This window comes from Heptranchias perlo, chromosome 28 (assembly GCF_035084215.1).
Source record: "Heptranchias perlo isolate sHepPer1 chromosome 28, sHepPer1.hap1, whole genome shotgun sequence".
Lineage (NCBI taxonomy): Eukaryota > Metazoa > Chordata > Chondrichthyes > Hexanchiformes > Hexanchidae > Heptranchias > Heptranchias perlo.
This window is the reverse complement of record NC_090352.1, coordinates 36,196,194-36,219,000: the sequence shown is the minus strand read 5'-3', so window position 1 is coordinate 36,219,000 and position 22,807 is coordinate 36,196,194. Positions and strand designations below refer to the sequence as shown.

At 42.0% G+C, this 22,807-nt stretch overlaps 1 protein-coding gene across 1 annotated transcript in view; it reads right to left on the bottom strand.

Annotated features, from left to right (window-relative positions):
• The window catches only part of LOC137345061 (ribosomal protein S6 kinase beta-1-like), a 58,801-nt gene that overhangs the window by 8,583 nt on the left and 27,411 nt on the right, over positions 1-22,807 (bottom strand). The window contains exons 6-12 of the mRNA XM_068008490.1: positions 22,699-22,756; positions 19,288-19,388; positions 12,476-12,566; positions 10,317-10,407; positions 5,622-5,729; positions 2,025-2,087; positions 802-879 (exon numbers count right to left, since the gene is read on the bottom strand). Coding sequence (XP_067864591.1) covers positions 802-879; positions 2,025-2,087; positions 5,622-5,729; positions 10,317-10,407; positions 12,476-12,566; positions 19,288-19,388; positions 22,699-22,756 — 590 coding nt within the window. The remainder of the gene's footprint in view (positions 1-801; positions 880-2,024; positions 2,088-5,621; positions 5,730-10,316; positions 10,408-12,475; positions 12,567-19,287; positions 19,389-22,698; positions 22,757-22,807) is intronic.

The following is a 22,807-nucleotide window of genomic DNA, read 5'->3' as shown; positions in this document are numbered from 1 at the left end:
AGATGAGACTTTAAACCGAGGCCACGGGTGTCCTCCTAGCTGGATAGAAAGAATCTCATGACACTCTTCAAAGAGCAGGGCAGTTCTCCCAGTGTCCTGGCCAATATTTATCATTCAACCAACGTCAGTAAGAGAGATTATCTGGTCATTTATTTCATTGCTGTTTGTGGGTCTGTGTGCAAATTTTTCTGCCGTGTTTCCTTACATTACCACAGTGACTACACTTCAAAAGCATTTAATTGGCTGTGAAGTGCTTTGGGACATCCCGAGGTTGTGCAGTGCACTATATAATTGCAGGTACTTTAACATTCCTCCAAGGAGCACAATTTATGTTTTATTAACTTGATCCTCCCTTGGTTAAAGAATAGATTACACTTACCAAACTCCCCAAGTACTCAGAGTTCAACCTGCATGTAGATGACCAACATAGCCCAGGAAGTTCCCAAGCACAATGCCTGGTCTATGTTGAGTTGGCTGATCTCAGCCAGAATGGCTACTCAGGCACTCCAATCAGTCTCATCTGGGTTAGGGAGGGGGGTAAAAGGAGAATTCGATGTTCCCATTACTATTCAGTAACCCTTGAGAAAGTATGCATGTGGGAATAGGGTCAGGCTCAACTGTGATGCCCCCCAATGTCAAATGGCCTGCTGACATTCACTGTCTAGGCTCACACAAGAAAGGTGACCATGTGTGCAGAACCAGAAGGTGCTGGGCGCACCTGTGAAACTGCACCCCAGCGAGGAGTCAATACTGGGAAAGAGAAAGAGAATAAGAAAGGTGAGGGGGAAAGGTTACACTTACCAGAAATGGCTTGAAAGGTGGTTCAACTTTCCGAGCCAGAAGTTCCTCCCAGTTTGTGTGTCTGAAGAAAGGATGAGCCTGCATTAAACACATCAAGTGAGTCATTAATAGGACCAAAGTTTCAAAATAAAACCCACATCAAGTTAGTACATGTAACACTGAGTCTGCACTCAAAGATAGAACCCATACACAGAAAATAGATTAGCTGGTTGTTTCTGTCATTTGCTGTTTGTGGGACCTTGCTGGGCACAAATTGGCTGCCTATTTGCCTACAATAACAGTACAAAACATTTCAAAAGTAACTAATCGGCCGTGAATTACCTAGGGACATCCAGAGCCTGTGAGAGGGTTATAAATGCAAGGCCTTTCTATTTATACTTAATCTACATACAAATATATACTTGGCGGGTGTGACGAATGTTTAGAAACTGAAGTCGCACGGTGGCACAGTGAAGTTTCAGTTTGCTGTTCCTTGGAATTCCAATTCACTGAAGGGATTACCAATCTCAGCCTGATCCTGTTCTCTCCCCTCTCTCCCCCACCCATCTCCACTTTCCACCATACTTGACTGGACAATTGGAAGTGGGAAGCTGATTTGATTTTTGTCTGGCCTATCCCAGAAGTGGCAGAAGCCAACTGCAGCACCCTAGTTACTGCTAACGTGGCACAGACAAGGGATTGAACATTTTGATCTAATGGCTTAATTATGCCAATATGGGAGAGTTTCCAAATAATCTTTTTTCCACAATTAAAATGAAATTTAAAAAACTATCACCCATCCCCTCCTCACCATTTTTTGCTACATTGCTGAAATATTTGTTTAAACAATGAATGCTCCTTAGAGCAATTAGCTAGGAATGGGCTCTATGCCGGATAGTGGGAGGGAAACTGAATTAAGAAAGAGGGTAAAGTTGATTTGCACACTAAGCTTAAAGTTTGATGCGAGAATAAAGTGGTGGTCTTTGTGCCAAATCTTAGTGGGGGGAGTAATTTTAACTCCATGCATCTGAAATAAGGTTAAATATCCAGATTTAAGGAGGGCGTGTCTGCTATTAATTCAGCTGCCTCTGACTGATGAAGCTTACCAGTTCCTTTAAGTCTGTTCCTTGCCATAGGTCAAGCCATATTTGGAGAGTTGTGGGATACCATGATACAAGGAACCTGGGAACTAAACCAGAATTTTCAGATTCTGACTCACGTTAAGGTCCCTGCTGCAAACGTACCTGGACATCTGCCGCATCTCCAGATCCAGCTCCAAGGCGTGATGAAGCATTCCTTTTTAGCAGCTAAAAACAGAAAACATAAATGACAAAAGCACAGACATGAACAATGTTTTATGTCATTTGAAAATTAACTTTTAACAATTTTATACAGATTGAATTTCTGAAAGTACCCAAAGAAATAAAGTAGTTTCACTGAAGAGGTGCAGTCCCATTATCTAAGTTCCAGGCTCAGTTTGTGACCAGTCACTTTAGGGTTTCTGATACCACACTGGGCCTGGAGCTGCAATAGGGGCCGTGAACAAGACATTCTTCACAGTATTAGGTATTCTAACTGGATTGTCTAGATGGAAAAAGTCTCAGTGCTCCAGGCCAGCCCAAGTTCCTACATTTACACCATTCAGAAAGGCTCAATTTATGAAGACGCCATATCAGACTCTTTGACTTTCTTTCAAAAGACATGTTTCAGTTCTTTTTCCCTTTTGGGACAATATAACGTAACTCTACCCTTTGGTCACATCCTTAAAGAGGAGAAGGAGGAGGGGGACACTGAATCCACACCGTCACTCAATCTGACACTTGCTTCCACCGGCTCAGAGACTGACACTGCACGTCCTTTAGAGGTTAGGTTAGAGGAGGGATCTGCACGTGCATCATTAACATCTCAAGGACCACTTCATTTTTTTTTGGTTATAAGAGAGCAGGACAATGTTATGCATTTACAATTCTCTTCTGAAATTTGAAGCTCCATGAAAGAGAGTAACTTTGTTAATAAGGTGCAAGCTTCGCTCAGTTGGTAGCACCCTCACTCCTGAATCAGAAGGCTGAGGGTTGCAGCCCATTTCATGGCTGAAGCTCACAATCTAGGCTGACATTTCAGACGTGTACAGAAAGAGTGGCACACTGTTAGATCAGATGGCAAACCAATGTTCCATCTGCCTGTTATGGTGGTTCAGGAGGACATTAAAAATCCCCTGGCACTATTAGAAGAGGAGCTGGTAGAGCCCCCGGCCAGATTAACTGGTCATTAGTTTTTTGCTGGTTGGCAGGGATCTTGCTGTGCATGGCTGTCACATTTACCTATGTAATAACTGCACTTCAAAGTAATTAATTGTATGTGAAGCACTTTTGAGACATGGAGATATATAAATACACATACATACATACACACATCTGAACAACTCATTCTCTGGGTGGACTAGTGTCACCTACTTTATGTACTAACCCCAGCACAGCAATACTAATCACAGTCCTGGACAGTCTTCAACACCAACAGGTAAACAGGACCCAAAACAGAGAAAGGGATAAACAATAGGGAAAAAAAAAATCTCCTGTGTTCATTGTGGTTGAGCACTCAATCATGGAGAGTCTGTCACTTCACTTACTCAATGCAGTGGAAAGAGAGTGCCTTACCTTCCAGCTGGGTCAGCAGTCAGAAGGGATAGCATAGTTCTTAAAGAAAACCCTTCAAGTAGTCTACCAACAAAAATAAGTTTGGGCACAAGTCCAGCAGATTCACTTTAAAATCTCGAGAGAAACAATGCCATCCTAATCCAATTAAGATGAAAGGCCAAGACATGTAGTGCAGGACACAAGGTTTAAAGGGGTAGGGGAGAAGAAAAATTAAATCAAGAAGTAATTGTATTTAAAGGCCTGCTGATTCTTAGAGGAATGGAACCAAGGCTGGTAAGTGGCATTGTGATACAGTTCAGCCATGATCCAATTGAATGGCGGAACAGGCTCATGGGACTGAATGGCCTACTCCTGTTCCTATGAATGAGCAAGTGAGGACTGAGGGAGGCAAGGAGTTCAGTTTTGATGTCCTATTATTACACAGCAACCATAGTAGCAGTGACTAACACTTAAGATATGAGATGACAAACAGCTCCCAAGGGAATGAAAATGGGGGGAAAATTTGGATCATTTAGCTCTGCTTTTATAAGCACTTTTACCTCATAAGAACATAAAAAATAGGAGTAGGCCATATGGCCCCTCCGCCATTCAATAAGATCATGGCTGATCTTCGACCTCAACTCCACTTTCCTTGAATATATTCAACGACTGAGCTTTCACAGCCCTCTGGGGTAAAGAATTCCAAAGATTCACAACTCTCTGAAGAAATTTCTCCATCTCAGTCCTAAATGGCCGACCCCTTCTCCTGAGACTATGCCCCCTAGTTCTGGACTCTCCAGCCAGGGGAAACATCCGCTCAGCATCTACCCTATCAAGCCCTCTCAGAATCTTATATGTTTCATTGAGATCACACCTCATTCTTTGAAACGCAAGACTATAGGCCCATTCTACTCAATCTCTCCTCATAGGACAACCCTCTCATCCCATGAATCAATGTAGTGAACCTTCGATGTACTGCCTCTAAGGCAAGTATATCCTTCCTTGGGTAAGGAGGCCAAAACTATACACAGTATTCCAGGTGTGGTCTCACCAAAGCCCTGTACAATTGCAGCAAGACCACCTTCCTCTTGTACTCCAACCCCCTTGCAATAAAGGCTAACATACCATTTGCCTTCCTTATTGCTTGCTGTACCTGCATGTCAACTTTCTGTATTTCGTGTACAAGGACACCCAAATCCCTCTGAACACCAACATTTAATAGATTCTCACCATTTAAAAATATTCTGTTTTTCTATTCTTCCTACCAAAGTGAATAACCTCACGTTTTCCCACATTATTCTCCATTTGCCACCTTCTCTCCCACCCACTTAACCTGTCTATATCCCTTTGCAGACTCTATCCTCCTCACAGCTTGCTTTCCCACCTAGCTTTGTATCGTCAGCAAACTTGAATACATTACACTCGGTCCCTTCATCTAATTCATTAATGTAGATTGTAACTAGCTAAGACCCAAGCACTGATCCTTGCAGAACTCCACTAGTTACAGCCTGCCAACCCGAGAATGACCCGTTTATTCCTACTCTGTTTTCTGTGTTAACCAATCCTCTATCCATGCTAATATATTGCCCCCAACCCCATGAGCCCTTATCTTATGTAACAAACTTTTGTGTGGCACCTTATCGAATGCCTTTTGAAAATCCAAATATACTACATCCACTGGTTCCCCTTTATCTACCCCGCTAGTTACATCCTCAAAAATCTCTAATAGGTTTGTCAAACACGATTTCCCTTTCATAAAACCATGTTGACTCTGCGTAATCATATGATTTTCCAAGTGCCCTGTTACCACATCCTTAATAATGGATTCCAGCATTTTCCCGACGACTGATGTCAGGCTAACTGGCCTGTAGTTGCCTGTTTTCTCTCCTTTTTGGGTACTCCTGGGCTTAATTTCAGGAAGCACAGAATCCAACCCAACCCCATAAGTCAAACAAACAAGCTTTAGGAGGCCATAGTTACCCTGACACATTATAAGATGTACTGAATTGACTCTTCCACCCAACATTACACCGTACAGTGGTGAAGACCATCTTAACCCATCGAGTCGGTCGTAAAGGCCACAGACTTCATAGACCACTTCATTTGTCATACCCTTCAGTAACCATTTCTGCCAACAATTTATCCTAACTACTAACCTTGCAAATACGCTGCTGTTTATTGCAGAAGGAAACAAATCAGAAGGAATACCTTTTTAAGAAGATCTCTGGCTTCCTGTGTGAGGTAGGGTGGCAAATTGAGTTTACACTTCAGGATCTTGTCAATAGTCTTCTTCCTATTCTCCCCAGTGAATGGAGGCTAAGCAAAATTTAAGAAGAAACACAAATCAACGCCAACCAGAATTCCAAAAAAAACTTTGAAATTTTTAGTGTCAAGAATTTCGGATCAACAATTAACAATCGAAAAACTTAAGTTAAAAGCTTTACATATAAAGGTTCAAATTATTTGGTAGTGTACAACCTCCTCTCATGTTGTCAAAGCTATTAGTTTTATTTTTTGTTCCCTTTATCATTTCAGTTCCCTCCCCCCACACACACATCACATAATTTACCACCTCAAAGGAATGGGGAAGCAATTTATGCCCCATCCTGTCCTGTTTTTCAGTAAGGTATTCAAGTACATTAAATCACTCTTCGATTCACTCCTCCTCCTCCACCCCCTCCCCCGCACAGCCCTTATCCAACAGACTGGCGTAGACTTGAGAATTTAACACACTGGAAACCACAGGAGTTAATTCTACTATTTTACAGCACAGATACTGCAAAAGTATTAAACAGAATTCACCCAAATTCAAAATTCTCATCTACAAATCCCCACATTTCTTTTGCCCTTGCTTAATTCTGCAACCTCTTTCATTCCTCTATGCCAGCAAATGCCCTCTGCTTGCCCAGCTCTGGGCTCCTATGCACTCCCTACTCCTCCTTTGGTGGCAGGACCATCAGCTGCTTTGACTCTACAATCAAACTCTTGCTCTAAACCCCTGCTCCTTGCTACCTTTTGTTCCTCCTCCAAACCTACCTCTTTGACCATGCCATCAGTCACGTTCCCTAACTCGTTTGTGATTTTTGCCTCTGAAGCACTTCGGAGATGTTTCACTACATTAAGGACCTTATAAATGGAACTAGTTATTTAGACTGCAGATATGTTTTGTTCTTATACAGAGATAAGGGACAGCAGCCCAATGCTAGAGCTCATTTTGCTTTTACTATTTAATTGAATTAAATTTTAAAAATCTTTTGAACTTGCTTACAAATTTTTCCTATCAATACTACGGAGACAGATACAAAATGCCAAAAGTCAAATCACATTCGTTTTTCTTAAATAAGGCATTGCCAAGTTCCTCATGTTGCTAATTTTATCAAAGAAAATGGCTTACAAACAAAAATTGTTTTATACTTTGTTCAGATTAGAAAGGAGAAATTTTACCCATAAGGTGTTTTCTCCGATATAAGCTTTACAACTGGTCTGTTGGAGATTTTTTCTATATTTCAGTGACATTTACAATGTGATAGTGGTTAAAAGAACACAGAATATTACAAAATATTTAATATGACTGCGCATCCAAGTAGAGATGCATCTTAACCCAATTTTGGTTGAGGTATCAAAATTCAGAAATACCATTTGGAAATGGAAAGAAAGAGCAAAAAGACCATCTTTTAACTTCTTGGCTCAGTTGGTAGCACTCTCACCTTTAAGTCAGACCCGCTCCAGCACTTGAGCACATAATCTAGGCTGCCACTCCAGTACAGTACTGGGGGAGTGCTGCATTGTCAGAGGTGCCGTTCTTCGGGCGAGACGTTAAGCAGAAGCCCTGCCTTCCCGTTCCGGTGGTTCAGGTGGACATTAAAGATCCCATGGCACTATTTGAAGAACAGCAGTGAGTTCTCCCAGCGACGTGGCCAACATTCCTTCCTCAACCAACACCAAAAACAGATTAACTGGTCATTCATCTCATTGCTGATTGTGGGCTACTGCTCTGCTCAAAGTAGCTGTCATGTTTGCCTCCATAACAGTTGTTATATTTGAAAGTAATTCATTGTGTGAAGTACTTTGAAACTTTTGAGACTTGATAAACCACTATATAAAATGTAAGAATCTACTATTTTTTTCATATATCTTTAAATATCTTCAAGATCTCTCCTTAATTAAGGGGAAAATATGATAACCCAGTGTTGTCTTCCCGAGTATTAGCCTGTGACCCATGCACGTGAACATCAAGTGAGGACAGGAATGGGCTTGACTGCTATGCCCCCCATGCCTAATAATCCTGCCAATACTCATCGCCCACAAAGAATGTCCACCTGAGAGGGGTACCAGGGGTTGTCAGTACTTTGGAACTTATCCCTAGTAAAAGTCAGCAACTTCTGGAAGAAAATGGGAGTGGAGTTAGAAATACCACCTCAAAGCACTTGCAAGAATTATGATCAATATTTTGTTGTTTGAGTTCTAAAGAAGCAGGAGGAATGACTAGAGAACCTTCCATTGGCTCCCCAGAGGTTGAGGAAGCATGCTGGTTAAGGGATCGCAGTTAAAAACACCGAGTGCACAAAATCACAAAGGCAAGAGTAAACCCGATAACAACACACTGTTTACATCAACATATATCTGTTTTCCATGGTTTATAGAGTTAAATATAAAGTGGAGCTTCCCTGCTCATCTGAGGTGATATTGTTTCAACAAAAATGGTTAATGACACCATGAGCTGCAATTTGGGAGTGATGGGAGATAATAAATTGGTTTCCATGTGTTACTAAATCTTACAATCCAAGGAAGCACATTAAGCAATTGATACTGAATCTTCCCTGGGTTTATAACCACCTCACTATGAATGGTAATTCAGCTCCCTCACAGCTGGCCTCAATAATTATTTCAAGCCAACCACTATGCACTATTTGTACAGAAAATATTTTTAGAAAAGGCAAAATGGACAAAGAAAAAGGATGTTAATCACAATTTTCTGCAACATTTTTTTTGACGTGCCAGCTTACTCCCCTTCTGTCTGAAGACACTGACTTTTGGATGGGGTACAGGTCTATAGGTGCCGGCTGTAGCCATTCTTCACGTGAGCTTTGACAGTGAATATCGCCTGGCTATTTATCCATGGAGAGCATCACAGCAGAGCACGATCCCAACTCTTACCTGACATCTACTTTCCACCGGTAATCACTGAAAAATTATCAAGAGTGGGATTGCTGGCTGATTTTGCTCCTTCTTAGCCCAGGGAACACAGAGGCCAATTGTAGCACACTACTTGCTGCCCCATCAAAATGTTTCAAGAGCAAGGTTGCAGGGATGCACAGCATAGGCAACAAAATCTGCCAGATCAAAAGCCATGCTGTGATCGGGGAATAGGACAAGACCTTAGAAAGTAACTGAGTGCAATGGGGTGGTATTTGAAGGATAAAAGGGATTGCTTAGGGATAGGGTGAACACAACTGAATTTCTTGTGATAAGTTCATTCTCATTTTTATTAACTAACTTCCTCCTTTCACTCTACTTGTGATAATCTTGAATTTATGTCCCCTTCTAACCAATTCACTTATCTGTGGAAATAATCTCTCACTGTTTACCTTCAAAACCTTTCGTAATTTTAAAACTCTTTTAGTTCCCCATTAACTTTCTATTTTCCATTAAAACAGGCCCAATTTTTTGAGCATTTCTTCATGGCAACCTCATATTCTTGGTATCATTCTAGTTCTTCTCCATAACTAATGTCCTTCCTATAATAGGGCAATGTCAACTAGGTAACAGACCTACCATATGTAGCTCAATTTGGTCACACCATGCCTCATTATGTAACCGCATTCCCGAGGTGTGTCAATTCAATTCTGGTTTGACTGGAGAGGGCGTTAGTGTGTGTGTTGGTGGTTTTGTTTTTGGTATGGGACTTCAGTTTATGTCTGGACTGCAATCTTTAACAGTGAATGAAACAACCAAACCAAGGCTGCATGAAGATGATTTTTTTAAAAAATCATAAAACAAGACAAAACAGATTAAAACTCCTCCAATCTACCAAGGATTTAGCTTGCACTTCTCAGGAATGCAGTTACATAGTAGGAAGCATTGAAACAAAACAAACTGGATATTTTAAATTTAGCTATCGCAATGAGGGCCAGATTATTTCTGAACATTTCGAACAGCCATCACACCAACACAAGACAAAAAGATTAGGAACGAGAATGGGACCTGGAAACAGCCTAAATATATCTGCATTCCTCAAGGTACAAGTACAACTTTTAAAGGACATAATGTCCTTTAACTATAGCTGATGTAACATTCATATCATAGTCAAAGCATGGAACATTAAGCCCTGCCAACAAACAGGATTCTACTTCTGGCACCTACTGTCAAAAATCAACCATTGCTCAGGCATGGCAGTGATGTCAAAACTACACTCTGTGGGTCATACTTGGCCCATGAAGCCCAAGCAACTATTTGTGTTTATGTTGCTTACTCATTAGCTTTTCCTATTTGAATTTCATAAGCTGGTAGGTTTTTAAATTTTGTTCTTAGCCTCATTGTTGGATAAATCCTACGTCAGAACACCAAGTACTGATAATATCAGTAGCCCGAGCTTTATGCAAATTAGCGGGACCGGGTATGGCTTGCTGCGTCACTCATCACCCACCATCTTCCTCATCGTGTTTTTAAGCCCACTTGTGACATCTAATATCTCACCGATGCTGTGCATTTTTTCCAATTCAAGTCTTGTGGGCAAATATTTTCTGGGGAGATAAAGTAACCAAATTTCTCATCACAGCACCTTGTGCGGTCAACTCAATGGGTTCGAATGACAACAATTTATAATTTGCCTTGCAAAATGGAGTGGGGCACTGGACACTCTGAAAAGGTTAAAAGCATGCAGTTTTTAAACTGTGCACCTACTGCTCCAGTCAGCATGTCGTACATTAGGGCTCCCAAACTCCACCAGTCCACAGCACGGTTATGACCACTTCTCATTAAAATTTCAGGCGCCCTGTGAGACAAAGAAAGGAACAGTGAGGTCTCTCATTTCTCTTCAGCTCTGTTCTATATACCACAATGTTACATTGAAATGGGGGAGGGGAGAAGAGAGGAAGCCATCCCTCTTGTACGTTTTTCCATCAGAAGCACGTAAAACGAACCAAGAATCTAAATAGGATAGAGGAGCGAAGGGATCTACAGATACACAAATCACTAAAAGTAGCGGCGCAGGTTAATAAGGCTATAAAAAAAGTCAAATCAAGCACTCGGGTTCATTTCTAGAGGAATAGAATTGAAAAGCAAATAAGTTATGTTAAACTGGTATAGAACATTAAATCACATTTGGAATATTGCGCACAGTTCTGGGCTTCATATTATAGAAAGGGTATAGAGGCAATGGAGAAGGTGCAAAAAAGATTCACAAGGATGATACCAGAACTGAGGATATCCTTATCAGGAAAGGCTGAACCAGCTGGGGCTCTTTTCTCCAGATAAAGGACTGAGGGGTGACCTGATAAAGGTCTTTAAGATAATGAAAGGGTTTGATAGGGTTGACGTAGAGAAAATGCTTCCACTTGTGAGGGAATCTAAAACGAAGTCATCAATATAGTCGCTATTAAATCCAAGAGGGAATTCAGGAGAACTTCTTTACCCAAGGAGTGGTAAGATTGTGGAACTTGCTACCACAAGGAGTAGCTGAGGCAAATAGCACAGATGCATTTAAGGGGTAGCTAGATAAGCACGAGGGAGAAAGGAATAGAAGGGTATCCTGATAGGGTTAGATGAAGTAGGGAGGGAGGTAGCTCGTGTGGAGCATAAAAGTCGGCGTAGACCAGTTGGGCCGAATGGCCTGTATCTGTGCTGTAGTTTGGATGTAATTCGATGTAACCTAGGAGCTCCACTGCTACAAGACTGGACTCTTATCCAGACAACTCCAGTTGAATTCCAATTTGACCGGGATTTGAATTTGGAGTTTCTTACAAAGGAATGGTTTCCCCGAGGTGGTGGAAGGGTGGTACACTACAGTGGATCTTACAGCATCATTCAAGTGCATCTCAAATGAGTTGATCAAGGAGTGGTGTTGGCCTTGCCAATATGGATGTATGCAGCTTAGACAATCCCAACCTTCTGCCAGAGGATAGTGTCAACATGGAAGGAAAGGGAATTACAAAAATAAGGTAAAAAGACAATTCCAAATAGATAGGGTTTGGACATATATTAATATGTAAATGTTATCTGTGGCATTCAAGTGAAAACTTTGTTTTACTCAGTTTTAAGTAGTCCTTCAGATCAGAAAGTATTTATATTACTCCTTATTTTGTGTATCAAATGTACCAAAGCACTTTATGTATAATGAATTACTTCAAACTGAAGTCACATTTATGTGAACAACAGCTATTTTACACTCAGCAATGAAATAAATGACCAATTAATCTATTCCGGATGGTGTTAGTTGAGGGAAAAATATCAGTCAGGCTAACAGGACGTTGCCATGGGATTTTTTTGAACTGGCAAAAGAGATAGACGAGGCCTCGGTTTAGGGTCTCATCCAGAGGATGTCACCAAGATTATGCGTTCATGACCTAGTCTGGAGTTTGAAGAATGGCTGAATGAGACTAACATCTTCAATGTGATGTAAACCGAAGAGATATAAGATAACCCATTGGCATTGAAATTCCAACGTGCTGCAGTGTGACATCTTGCCTGTAACTCTACATAAATATACTCCCAATCTCAACCTTGCAATTGAGAAAAGCCACGAAGTGCCATTCTCTCTTGCAGACTCCTAGCAGCCAAGTAAATCGTGGTAGGTGGTGTACTGGGGAGTGACACACCAAGGTCTCCAGCCAGTCATCCTAGCCAAGAAGTCTTAAAGACAAAGGGAAAATGGGGCAAATTCAAAGAAGTTACTAAATAAGCTCAAATGGACTCCATTTAATTTAGTTACTTTATAATCCAATTGCAGATATGGTTAGCAGGAATAAAGAATTAAAATTCCTAATAGAATAGGCCGTAACATTTATAGCATTCTCTGTAATCAATACATTTCCAAGCAAGATTTTTGTTCTTGAAGGACTCACATGTATTCTATTGTGCCACAGAAAGTGTGCGTCACTGCACCATCATGAATGGATTCTTTACATAATCCAAAATCTGTTAGCTTAACGTGCCCTGAAACAAAATGCAAAACATAAGGTGATCACGGTGCATACAGGAGGAGGAATCCCTGAGGAGTTACAAGACAGCAACCTGACCATGGGATCCACACAATTCAAGAAACATTAGACATCCAGTTGTCTGTTAGGCTGCCAATTTGTGCTAAATTCTAGGCAGTTTAGTACTGTAGACAAATACCCAGTGTCATCTGAACCCGTACATTGAATTATGACTTTGCAATCTCTCCCTAGTACCGTTTTTCTGTTCACTGTTTCTCCTGAGAGTGCTGACTCTTGTTGGGATATGGTTCCACGAAAGCCAGGACCTCACCCAAGTGGCCATTATTCATGTAACCCTATCTGGCAAATGTCATCAGACTACTCAGAGGGCATCACAACACAACCCAATCCTGCTCTCGTTTGACATACATGCACCCACACTTTCTAGCAAGGGTCATGGATACCTAACTGAAGCAGAATCACTGGCTGATTCTTCCAGGTGTCGAGCGGCTAAATAGCACTTTGCTTCTGATCGGAATAGAAAGTAAATCAAACCAGAGTCCTGGTTTGCGTGGCTTAGTGTTACACCAAGCTGTGCAGTTTTGATTTTAACTTTAAAGAGGGCTTATTCTGTGTTTGGCTAATTTTGCCACTTGCCAATTATGCCAAGTTTCTTCGATGGTTAACAATGCTTTTAATCATTCAAATTTCGAGAAGAATTATTTAGTTGATCAGAACATATTATGCAAGCTTTCAAAATACAGTGGAAAAATTGCATCTGTAATTTTTTTTGCAGATGTGCAAATAACTTTTAGCAGCACAGCACAAATATCATACATATTAAACTGGATTGCATTAAGTAGGACCCCACAAAACAGAAGAGAATACACAAATGAAAACATATACATCACTAGATCTCTGGTAGCATTGTTCCCAGTAAGCCAAATGCTACTTTTATAAAGGAAGCAGCGTTACACCATATAAATGCAACAAGGTATTTATGGTCACAAAATCAAATTATTCAGCAAACAGGCTCAGGACTGAATTTAATTGTATGGTCAGAGAACTTTGGAGATGGGAATTTGCAAGTCAGGTTCAGGCTAAAAATCAAAGGTCCCCAGCGTGTTAAGATTGATTTGCATCTTACGAAGCACAATGTCTTCAGTGTGACAGGCGAACACATACACACATAGTTTTTTATTATACTAACTAGTGGACCTACAGTGGCGTTGCTCGTAATGTGTTGCAGGATATACTCTGTCAGCTTCATGTTGCTGGTGCTCTCTTCTGGTTCTGTCCTTTTTTGCTTCTCTATCTTATTCTTTGCTCCTCTTTCTGACTCTAATTGTGTTTTCTCTGACGGCTCTTGCCTTATGTCTTCTGCCTTCTTTCTCTTCTTTTCTCAGTGGGAGGTATACAGAGTGCTGAAAGGAAGGATCTGCCTGGGCCACAGAACAGCAGATAGCGCATTCTTTTCAGGCAACAGATGGTGGCTGAAGGGCGGGGGAAGAGGCCCCATGTTTGGGTGGCGGTCGTGGGAAGGATCCGGCCAAGTTTACAATCCAGAGGTGCCCTTGGGCAGGAGGGATCGGGCACGGATGTGGGGTGTGCCAGATTGAGGATGTAACAAGGACAGGAGGCAGGTGCGCCAGGAGGAAGAAAACCAATGCAAAGGAGCTAGCACTGTGGAAAATGACACAGGTGTAACCTACCTTGGAGATGCAAATCACAGGAGCTGAGAGGACTGAAAGTTAAATGAAATTTAGGCAAATAGGAAACTTAACTTCAACTTAAACTGATACACAAGTGTGACAGAAATAGAGTGATGTAACCTTCCTGCTACCACAGAAAGTGCACACTACAGTAAAACCATAGAAGTTTACAGTACAGTACGAAGCCATACCGTTTCATCATTTCTGTGCCTGCACTTTGCTAGAACAATCCAAAACTAAACCCACCGCCCCAATCTCTCTCCATTGCCCTCTATCTTTATTTGATTCAAATATCTACCCTATTTTCCCTTAAAAGATGCAACGGTCACTGTCTTATTCACTCCTTCTGAAAGAACATTTCATGCTCTAACAACCCACTGTGAAAAAAAAATTGTCCTAACATCTCTCCTCACTTTGACAATTTTAGATTGATGGCCTTCATAACGGACTCCCAACCAGAGGAGGCAGTCTTTCCCCACTCACCATCAAAATCCTTCATAATTTTTTTTAAAAACCTCTATTAATTCTCCGCAGCCTTTTCTGCTCCAATGGAAATAACCCTAGTATCTCAAGTCTGTCCTCAATTTCACATCCCTTACATCACCCTGTTGAATCTATTACATGATAGATGGGGTGTGCACGTGCATGGCAGGAGAGGGGGGGGGGGGGGGGGGGGGGAAAGATGAGGTGGCAGCGGACAAATTTTAACACTACTACTGTTCAACTACACTTTTTTTATTCGTTCATGGGATGTGGGCGTCGCTGGCAAGGCCAGCATTTATTGCTCATCCCTAATTGCCCTCGAGAAGGTGGGTCGTGAGCCACTGCAGTCCATGTGGTGAAGGTTCTCCCACAGTGCTGTTAGGTAGGGAGTTCCAGGATTTTGACCCAGCAACCATGAAGGAACGGCGATATATTTCCAAGTCAGGATGGTGCAAGACTTGGAGGGGAATGTGCAGGTGGTGGTGTTCCCATGTGCCTGCTGTCCTTGTCCTTCGAGGTGGTAGAGGTCGCGGGTTTGGGAGGTGCTGTCGAAGAAGCCTTGGCAAGCTGCATCCTGTAGATGGTACACACTGCAGCCACGGTGCGCAGATGTTTAGGGTGGTAGATGGGGTGCCAATCAAGCGGGCTGCTTTGTCCTGGATGGTGTCGAGCTTCTTGAGTGCTGTTGGAGCTGCACTCATCCAGGCAAGTGGAGAGTATTCCATCACACTCCTGACTTGTGCCTTGTAGATGGTGGAAAGGCTTTGGGGAGTCAGGAGGTGAGTCACTCGCCGCACAATACTCAGCCTCCGACCTGCTCTTGTAGCCACAGTATTTATGTGGCTGGTCCAGTTAAGTTACTGGTCAATGGTGACCCCCAGGACGTTGTTGGTGGAAGATTCGGCAATGGTAATGCCATTGAATGTCAAGGGGAGGTGGTTAGACTCTCTCTTGTTGGAGATGGTCATTGCCTGGCACGAATGTTACTTGCCACTTATCAGCCCAAGCCTGGGTGTTGTCCAGGTCTTGCTACATGTGGGCACGGACTGCTTCATTATCTGAGGGGTTGCGAATGGAACTAAACACTGCAATCATCAGCAAACATCCCCATTTCTGACCTTATGATGGAGGGAAAGTAGTTGATGAAGCAGCTGAAGATGGTTGGGCCTAGGACACTGCCCTGAGGAACTCTTGCAGCAATGTCCTGGGGCTGAAATGATTGGCCTCCAACAACCACGGCCATCTTCCTTTGTGCTAGGTATGACTCCAGCCACTGGAGAGTTTTCCCCGATTCCCATTGATTTCAATTTTACTAGGGCTCCTTGGTGCCACACTCAGTCAAATGCTGCCTTGATGTCGAGGGCAGTCACTCCTATCTCACCTCTGGAATTCAGCTCTTTTGTCCATGTTTGGACCAAGGCTGTAACGAGGTCTGGAGCCGAGTGGTCCTGGCGGAACCCAAACTGAGCATCGGTGAGCAGGTTTTTGGTGAGTAAGTGTCGCTTGATAGCACTGTCGACAACACCTTCCATCACTTTGCTGATGCAGTGTCGACTGATGGGGCGGCAATTGGCCGGATTGGATTTGTCCTGCGTTTTGTCAGGACATACCTGGGCAATTTTCCACATTGTCGGGTAGGTGCCAGTGCTGTAGCTATACTGGAACAGTTTGGCTAGAGGCGCGGCTAGTTCTGGAGCACAAGTCTTCAGCACTACAGCCGGGATGTTGTTGGGGCCCATAGCCTTTGTTGCATCCAGTGCACTCAGCCATTTCTTGATATCACGTGGAGTGAATCGAATTGGCTGAAGACTGACTTCTGTGATGGTGGGGATATTGGGAGGAGGCAGAGATGGATCATATACTCAGCATTTCTGGCTGAAGATGGTTTCAAACGCAGACTCCCGAATCTTCAGGTGTCACATGGGGCGGGTCCACTATTTGCACAACTATTGATTTATACCCAGTTCCCGAAAGCTAGCCTCTTCAGACACCACTGTGCAAATTTATGAGTGAAGCCCAAACAGAATCAAGTATCAACTTAAAGGGTAACGAGTTCCTGAGTTGAGTTATACTCCAGCAGCGTCCTAAAGCCTTGATCAGATTTCCATGCAAATTTTATGCAAAAGTATTGATTTTCACAACAAAACACTTTCAATTTAAATCGCCTACGTGGCACACAAACCTATGTGTGCCAAGTATAATACAAGAGATGCAGCTCAAAAGGCTAGAGGTGGGGCTGATGCAATCAACTTACTTTTAACATTACACTGCACCTGCAACCATTTCAGCAGCTGTGCAAGTGAGAAGCTGTGGTTACACTCTCCACTTGCATTACAGTGGAGTAGAGTCAGCAGAGCTCTGTGCCTGTGCGCACACACTTTTTTACTAATTGTCCAGTCAGCGCTCTTTAATTGAAGCAATTTAAACTGAGGCGCACACAGCAGGCTATCTCAGTTTCAAAGATTTTTTTGTAAAAGTTTAATAAAAGGCAGATGTGAAGTGAAAGTGATATGAAATCAATTCTTGGAGGAAGTCGCACTTATGCTGAGCCTCTACTGTCAGCTTTATATTCCACTTTTGGCACTGGGACACTGAAAATCTTACAGCAGTATAAATGCAACACAAGAACAATATGTCAAGAAACCAACTAGGCAACAGGCTAGTTTAGATCTTGTGTAATGAGACAGGGTTAATTAGTAATCTTATAATTATGGATCCTCTGGGGAAGAGCGATCATGATATGATAGAATATCATAGAGTTTGAGAGTGATGTAGTTAAGTCCGAAACTAGGCTAAAAATTCTCCAGTCCTGGCAACATCCTCGTAAATCTCCTCTGTACCCTTTCTAGTGCAATCACATCTTTCCTGTAATGTGGTCACCAGAACTGTACACAGTACTCTAGCTGTGGCCTAACTAGTGTTTCATACAGTTCTAGCATAACCTCCCTGCTCTTATATTCTATGCCTCAGCTAATAAAAGGAAAGTATCCCGTATGCCTTCTTAACCACCTTATCTACCTGTCCTGGTACCTTCAGGGATCTGTGGACATACACTCCAAGGTCCCTCTGTTCCTCTACACTTCCCAATATCCTCCCATTTATTGTGTATTCGCTTGCCTTGTTTGCTCTCCCCAAATGCATTACCTCACATTTCTCTGGATGGAATTCCGTTTGCCACTTTTCTGCCCACCTGACCAGTCCATTGATATCTTCCTGCAGTCTAGCTTTCCTCCTCACTATCAACCACACGGCCAACTTTTGTATCATCTGCAAACTTCATAATCATGTCCCCTACGTTTATGTCTAAATCGTTGATATATACTACAAAAAGCAAGGAACCTAGTACTGAGTCCTGCAGAACCCCATTGGAAACAGCCTTCCAGTCACAAACACCTGTCGACCATTACCTTTTGCTTCCTGCCACGGAGCCAATTTTGGATCCAACTTGTCACTTTCTCTTGGATCCCATGGGCTTTTACTTTTTTGACCAGTCTGCCACGTGGGACCTTGTCAAAAGCCGTGCTAAAATCCATGTAGACTACATCGAACACGCTAACCTCATTGACCCTCCTTGTTGCCTCCTCAAAAAAACTAAGAATCAAGGGATAGGGCAGGAAAGTAGAGTTGAGCTGGAAGATCAGTCATGATCTTATTGAATGGCATAGCAGGCTCGAGGTGTCATATGGCTAACTCCTGCTCCTATTTCTTATGTTCTTACAAATCAAAGGAATACAGGAAGTCAATTACCTCAAAAGGTCAACTTCTGCAATTATGCGTGGCACTAAACTATTTGATCCTAATAGGTCCTCAATGGAGGTGGACAATGTTTCGAGTTAATGCGTAGTTGGAAGAAGTTTTCAAACTGTACATTCTTGGTATTTGCACAGGTCTGAAGTGGTCATTGAAGATCTTTATCTTTCCTTCACTTTACACCACCACAGCTCATGCACCACTACCCAGATAAGTAGGCAGCCAAGTGACCTGCATTCAAGACAATGCTGACCCCAAAATTGCCATTGGGAAATATCTGCTTTCTGATCTTAGCTTTCTCCAGGGGAACTGAGACCATGCAGTCAATCCCAGTCACAAATTTGCATCCTATTCACTATGTGCTGCATTGCTACTAGTAGTTCAGCAAAACATAATGGGAAATTTTCCTATGAAATCCACTTGAACAGTGAAAAATACTCAGTTTAGGATCCCTCTGTGGTTTAGTTGGTGAAGTCAATGAGCAGCTAAGCCACACAGAGAGAACTGAAGTTAGTTTTGTTTTAAATCAACTTTAAATACATTAATTGTAGTCTATTAAATGAATAAATGGGGACTGGGTAAAGATTTGTTCTTAGTAATTTGCTGATCAAATTTATATGAGTGTAGATTTAACTAATTCCTATAAATATAGCACAATTTCATTATGAAAGATAAACAAATGATTAAAAATTTGACTTGAAATGCAGCACACATCAGAAGAATAAAATTTCACAAGGGTCCGCAGTTCTGCTCAGCTCATTGCACTCGTCAAACTGCTGAGTTTCCATTTACCTTGATGATTAAGCATGATGTTTTCTGGCTTCAAGTCTCGGTAGATAATACCCTTCTGATGTAAATGCCCCAAAGCCATTGAGATTTCCGCTAAATAAAAACTTGAGAAAAAAACATTAGTATTTTTAATAGTTTATCTAAAACCAAACTACTTTAGAAGAGGAAGGAAGTTACAACAGCTTTTGCTTTGAAATGGTATAATCATACCTTTAATGGCTTAACCTGGCAATGGAGAATATCTTTTAAGTTCAAAATAACTAATCAGGTATTTTAGATTTTACATTGCAACAAAATGGGTAGTTGCTATTTTACAACCTCAATAAGATGACCAGATTTTCACATATCTTTCCAGCTTAAGTCGAAAGAGAGGTCACAATTTTGATCTATTGTTGGCAGCAATAGGCCTACCAATGTCACTTACTCATCTCAGTTAAAAATGTAAGATAGTTTAACGTACATCATTAAGAAATAAACAGGGCCTCATTTGGCCATTGGGTGATACACAAGAGCAGTATCAGATCTCTGACTTTCCCTTCCCATCTCACGAGTCTTACCTTTCTTCAAATTTCAAAAACGTGCTCACAAATGCAACCCATGCCCCTTGGCTTGGCTGGCTGTGCTCAATGAATTGCAAGTTATTGGGCACCTTCCTCGCATTTTTAAATTCAAGACATCTATTTTCTCCATTCCCCACAAACATATCCCAATTTTCTGCCAATGTTATTCCTTGACTAGTCCTGGTAGGAAGCATTCAAGAGTCACCCAGGATGACACTTTTCTCTCCTAGATGAGGGAGCAATGGCACCGCTGAGATCTTGCAGGTGAACCACTCCAGGGCACAGCGCATAGGTGCTTCCACAATCTTTTCTTTGCAGATTTTTGATCCGTTTTCTGTTACAAATTAGTAGCAGTTCTTTTTTCTCCATAAGTTTTTTTAAAAAAAATACTCCAAGCAAGAAATATTAAGCAACCTATGTTCTCTGGTAAACAATAACAATCTGTCCCACTGTCATAACGCTTGTTATGACAATGGGACAAAGTGTTGCTGTTAACTAGAGAACTTAGCAAATCTGTCTCACTTGAAACTTTTTTTAAAATTAAATGTTAAACTATGTTGGAGAAAAGGTAAACCAACCATAAAAAGTGTCACATGATCAGAGACAAAAAGTTAATGGAGCATTTAGTCCAAATAAGGAAAATAAAGCTACTTTTCATTTTGAAATTTCAGTATGTCTTTGCAATTTTTGCAAAACTGTGCTAACAGTTTGGATTTAATTTTGAGTATAAGCATTTGGACAGTGATGGCACTGGGCATTCTTCCACATCCTTTACTGTGGAGTGATACGTTGATGTTTTGCATCTGCATTGGTGAAATGGGGGTTGAAAGCAAAGAATAAAATCATTTTCTTTGCATGAGGTGTAAAGTTATAGGCTGGATTTCTGCGCAACGAAGCACCATATAACCCAGAACAGTACGAAAATTTTGGCGCTGAGCAAACTATTGAAGGCGCCATCTTTCGAAGAGTTCCGCAATTTAAGCAGCCATCAGTTCCGCGAGTGTCTCAAGGGGTTTGTTCAAGTGCAATTTCATGCACCTCAGCTCATTATCGTGCTGATTTGTTAGATGGAAATTTGTGGCCACGAAACTAGATATGAGCGTATACTCACAGATAAGGGAGGTGGTGGTCGGAGACGAAAGAAGAGAACATACACCAAGTACAGCCAGGTCAATATCTTGCAGGGATTAACTGCAGCCACATTAGCAGACGGATACAAAATGACACTAGCAGGGGAGTTGGCCGCTTGCTTTGTCATTTTGATTAATAAAGTAAATTGTTCCCTGGAGTGGAGTCTCAAAGCTGGTTTAGAAATTGAGCTAGACCAGAGTCCACCCCACACTATGCCAATCTAAGTTCTGCACAAGCTCAGCAGCACATGGCTGGTAACATTCCTTTCCAACATACCCTGCTCTACATCCTGATAAAAATACAGGGTAGTTATGGACTGAGGTTTGAGCCCCGCTTTGATTTGCTCATTTCTCAACCTGAGCTCAGCAAATGGAGAGGCTGCAGCATCTGCCAGCAAGTGTAGGAAGAATGGGAGGGGGGCAATAAAAATCGAGAGACAGTCAGGTCTAGTAACAAGCTACAGCAGGTATTGGGAGTAGTCTTAGGATAGATTGGAACCACTGTTTTGGTTACAGAAGTAAAGCGAGGCAGATGAAGAGGATATAATACAAAAGCAAGGAAGATTATCCAGATAGTCCACCCTTGTAAAAATAAAGGCAAAAAGGTCGAAGCCTAAATACAGCAGACTTTTCTTAATCAAGGTGGAGCCCTACTTGGGTTGCCTACCCAATCAATAAGCTGAGCTAAGAATCAGAGCTCTTGCTCAATCATGCATGTGCCATTTAAGTACAAAATGAATTTTCTTGCAATGCTTTTTTTAAACATAGTAGTAGGGGTTTTCGTTAGGAAAGGGTCTCAAGGGATTTGGAGCTAAGGCGGGTAAATGGAATTAAGATACAGATCAGCCATGATCTAATCGAGTGGCAGAACAGGCTCGAGGGGCTGAATGGCCTACTCCTAGTCCTAGCATAAAAATGGGCCATTCAGCCCAACTGGCCCATGCCGGTGTTTGCACTCCACACGAGCCTCTTCCCATTCTAATTACCTCTTCCCACCCTGGCCCCCCACCCCCCCCATATCCTTCTATTCCCTTCTCTTTCATGTATGCATCAAGCAAATCTCTAAACCACCAGATTCAACCATTGCAACTTTAACATCTGCAGCCTTTCTCATGTAGAACTGACTCACAATGGCTTCCACTTCCTACAGTCAACTGCTCTGTTTACACAAGGCGCTTTTCAAGCAGGCCAGGCCACATTGAGAAAACAACTGAACTGAGTCTTCCCAGTCAATCAGATTGAAAAGGAAGCTGGGCTCACTCCAAATTGACACTTCACTGAAATGCTTTACTTCAGGTGTGTTTTGCTTGGAAATCAGATTAACTGCAGACCTTCACAGGTTTATCACCAGTAAAGGCAATAGTCACGTCAGATGCCCAAGTTGAATCCAGATGCAGACAGTTCACTCATCTTTGGACTCCCCACAAGATGTTTCCACTTTTGGGCGAGTCCAAAGCTAAGGGTCATAAATATAAGATAGTCACTAATAAAAGTGGTTAGAATGTGGAACTTGCTATCACATGAAGTAATTGAGTCGAATAGCACCGATGCATTTAAGGGGAAGCTAGATAAGTACATGGAGAAAGGACTAGAAGGATACCCTAATAGGGTTGGATGAAGTGGGGTGGGAGGAAGCTTGTGGAGCATAAGCACAGTCGGGCCGAATGGCCTGTTTCTGTGCTGTAAATTCTATGCAATTCTAATGAATACAATGCTCAACTTACCAAGCAGTGTCTTCCATAAAGATTCCTTCCCTTTCCAGCTGCATAAAGAGCTCTCCACCTGCAATGACATAACCAATGAGTATTAGAGAAAGTAACCAACATGAGCACA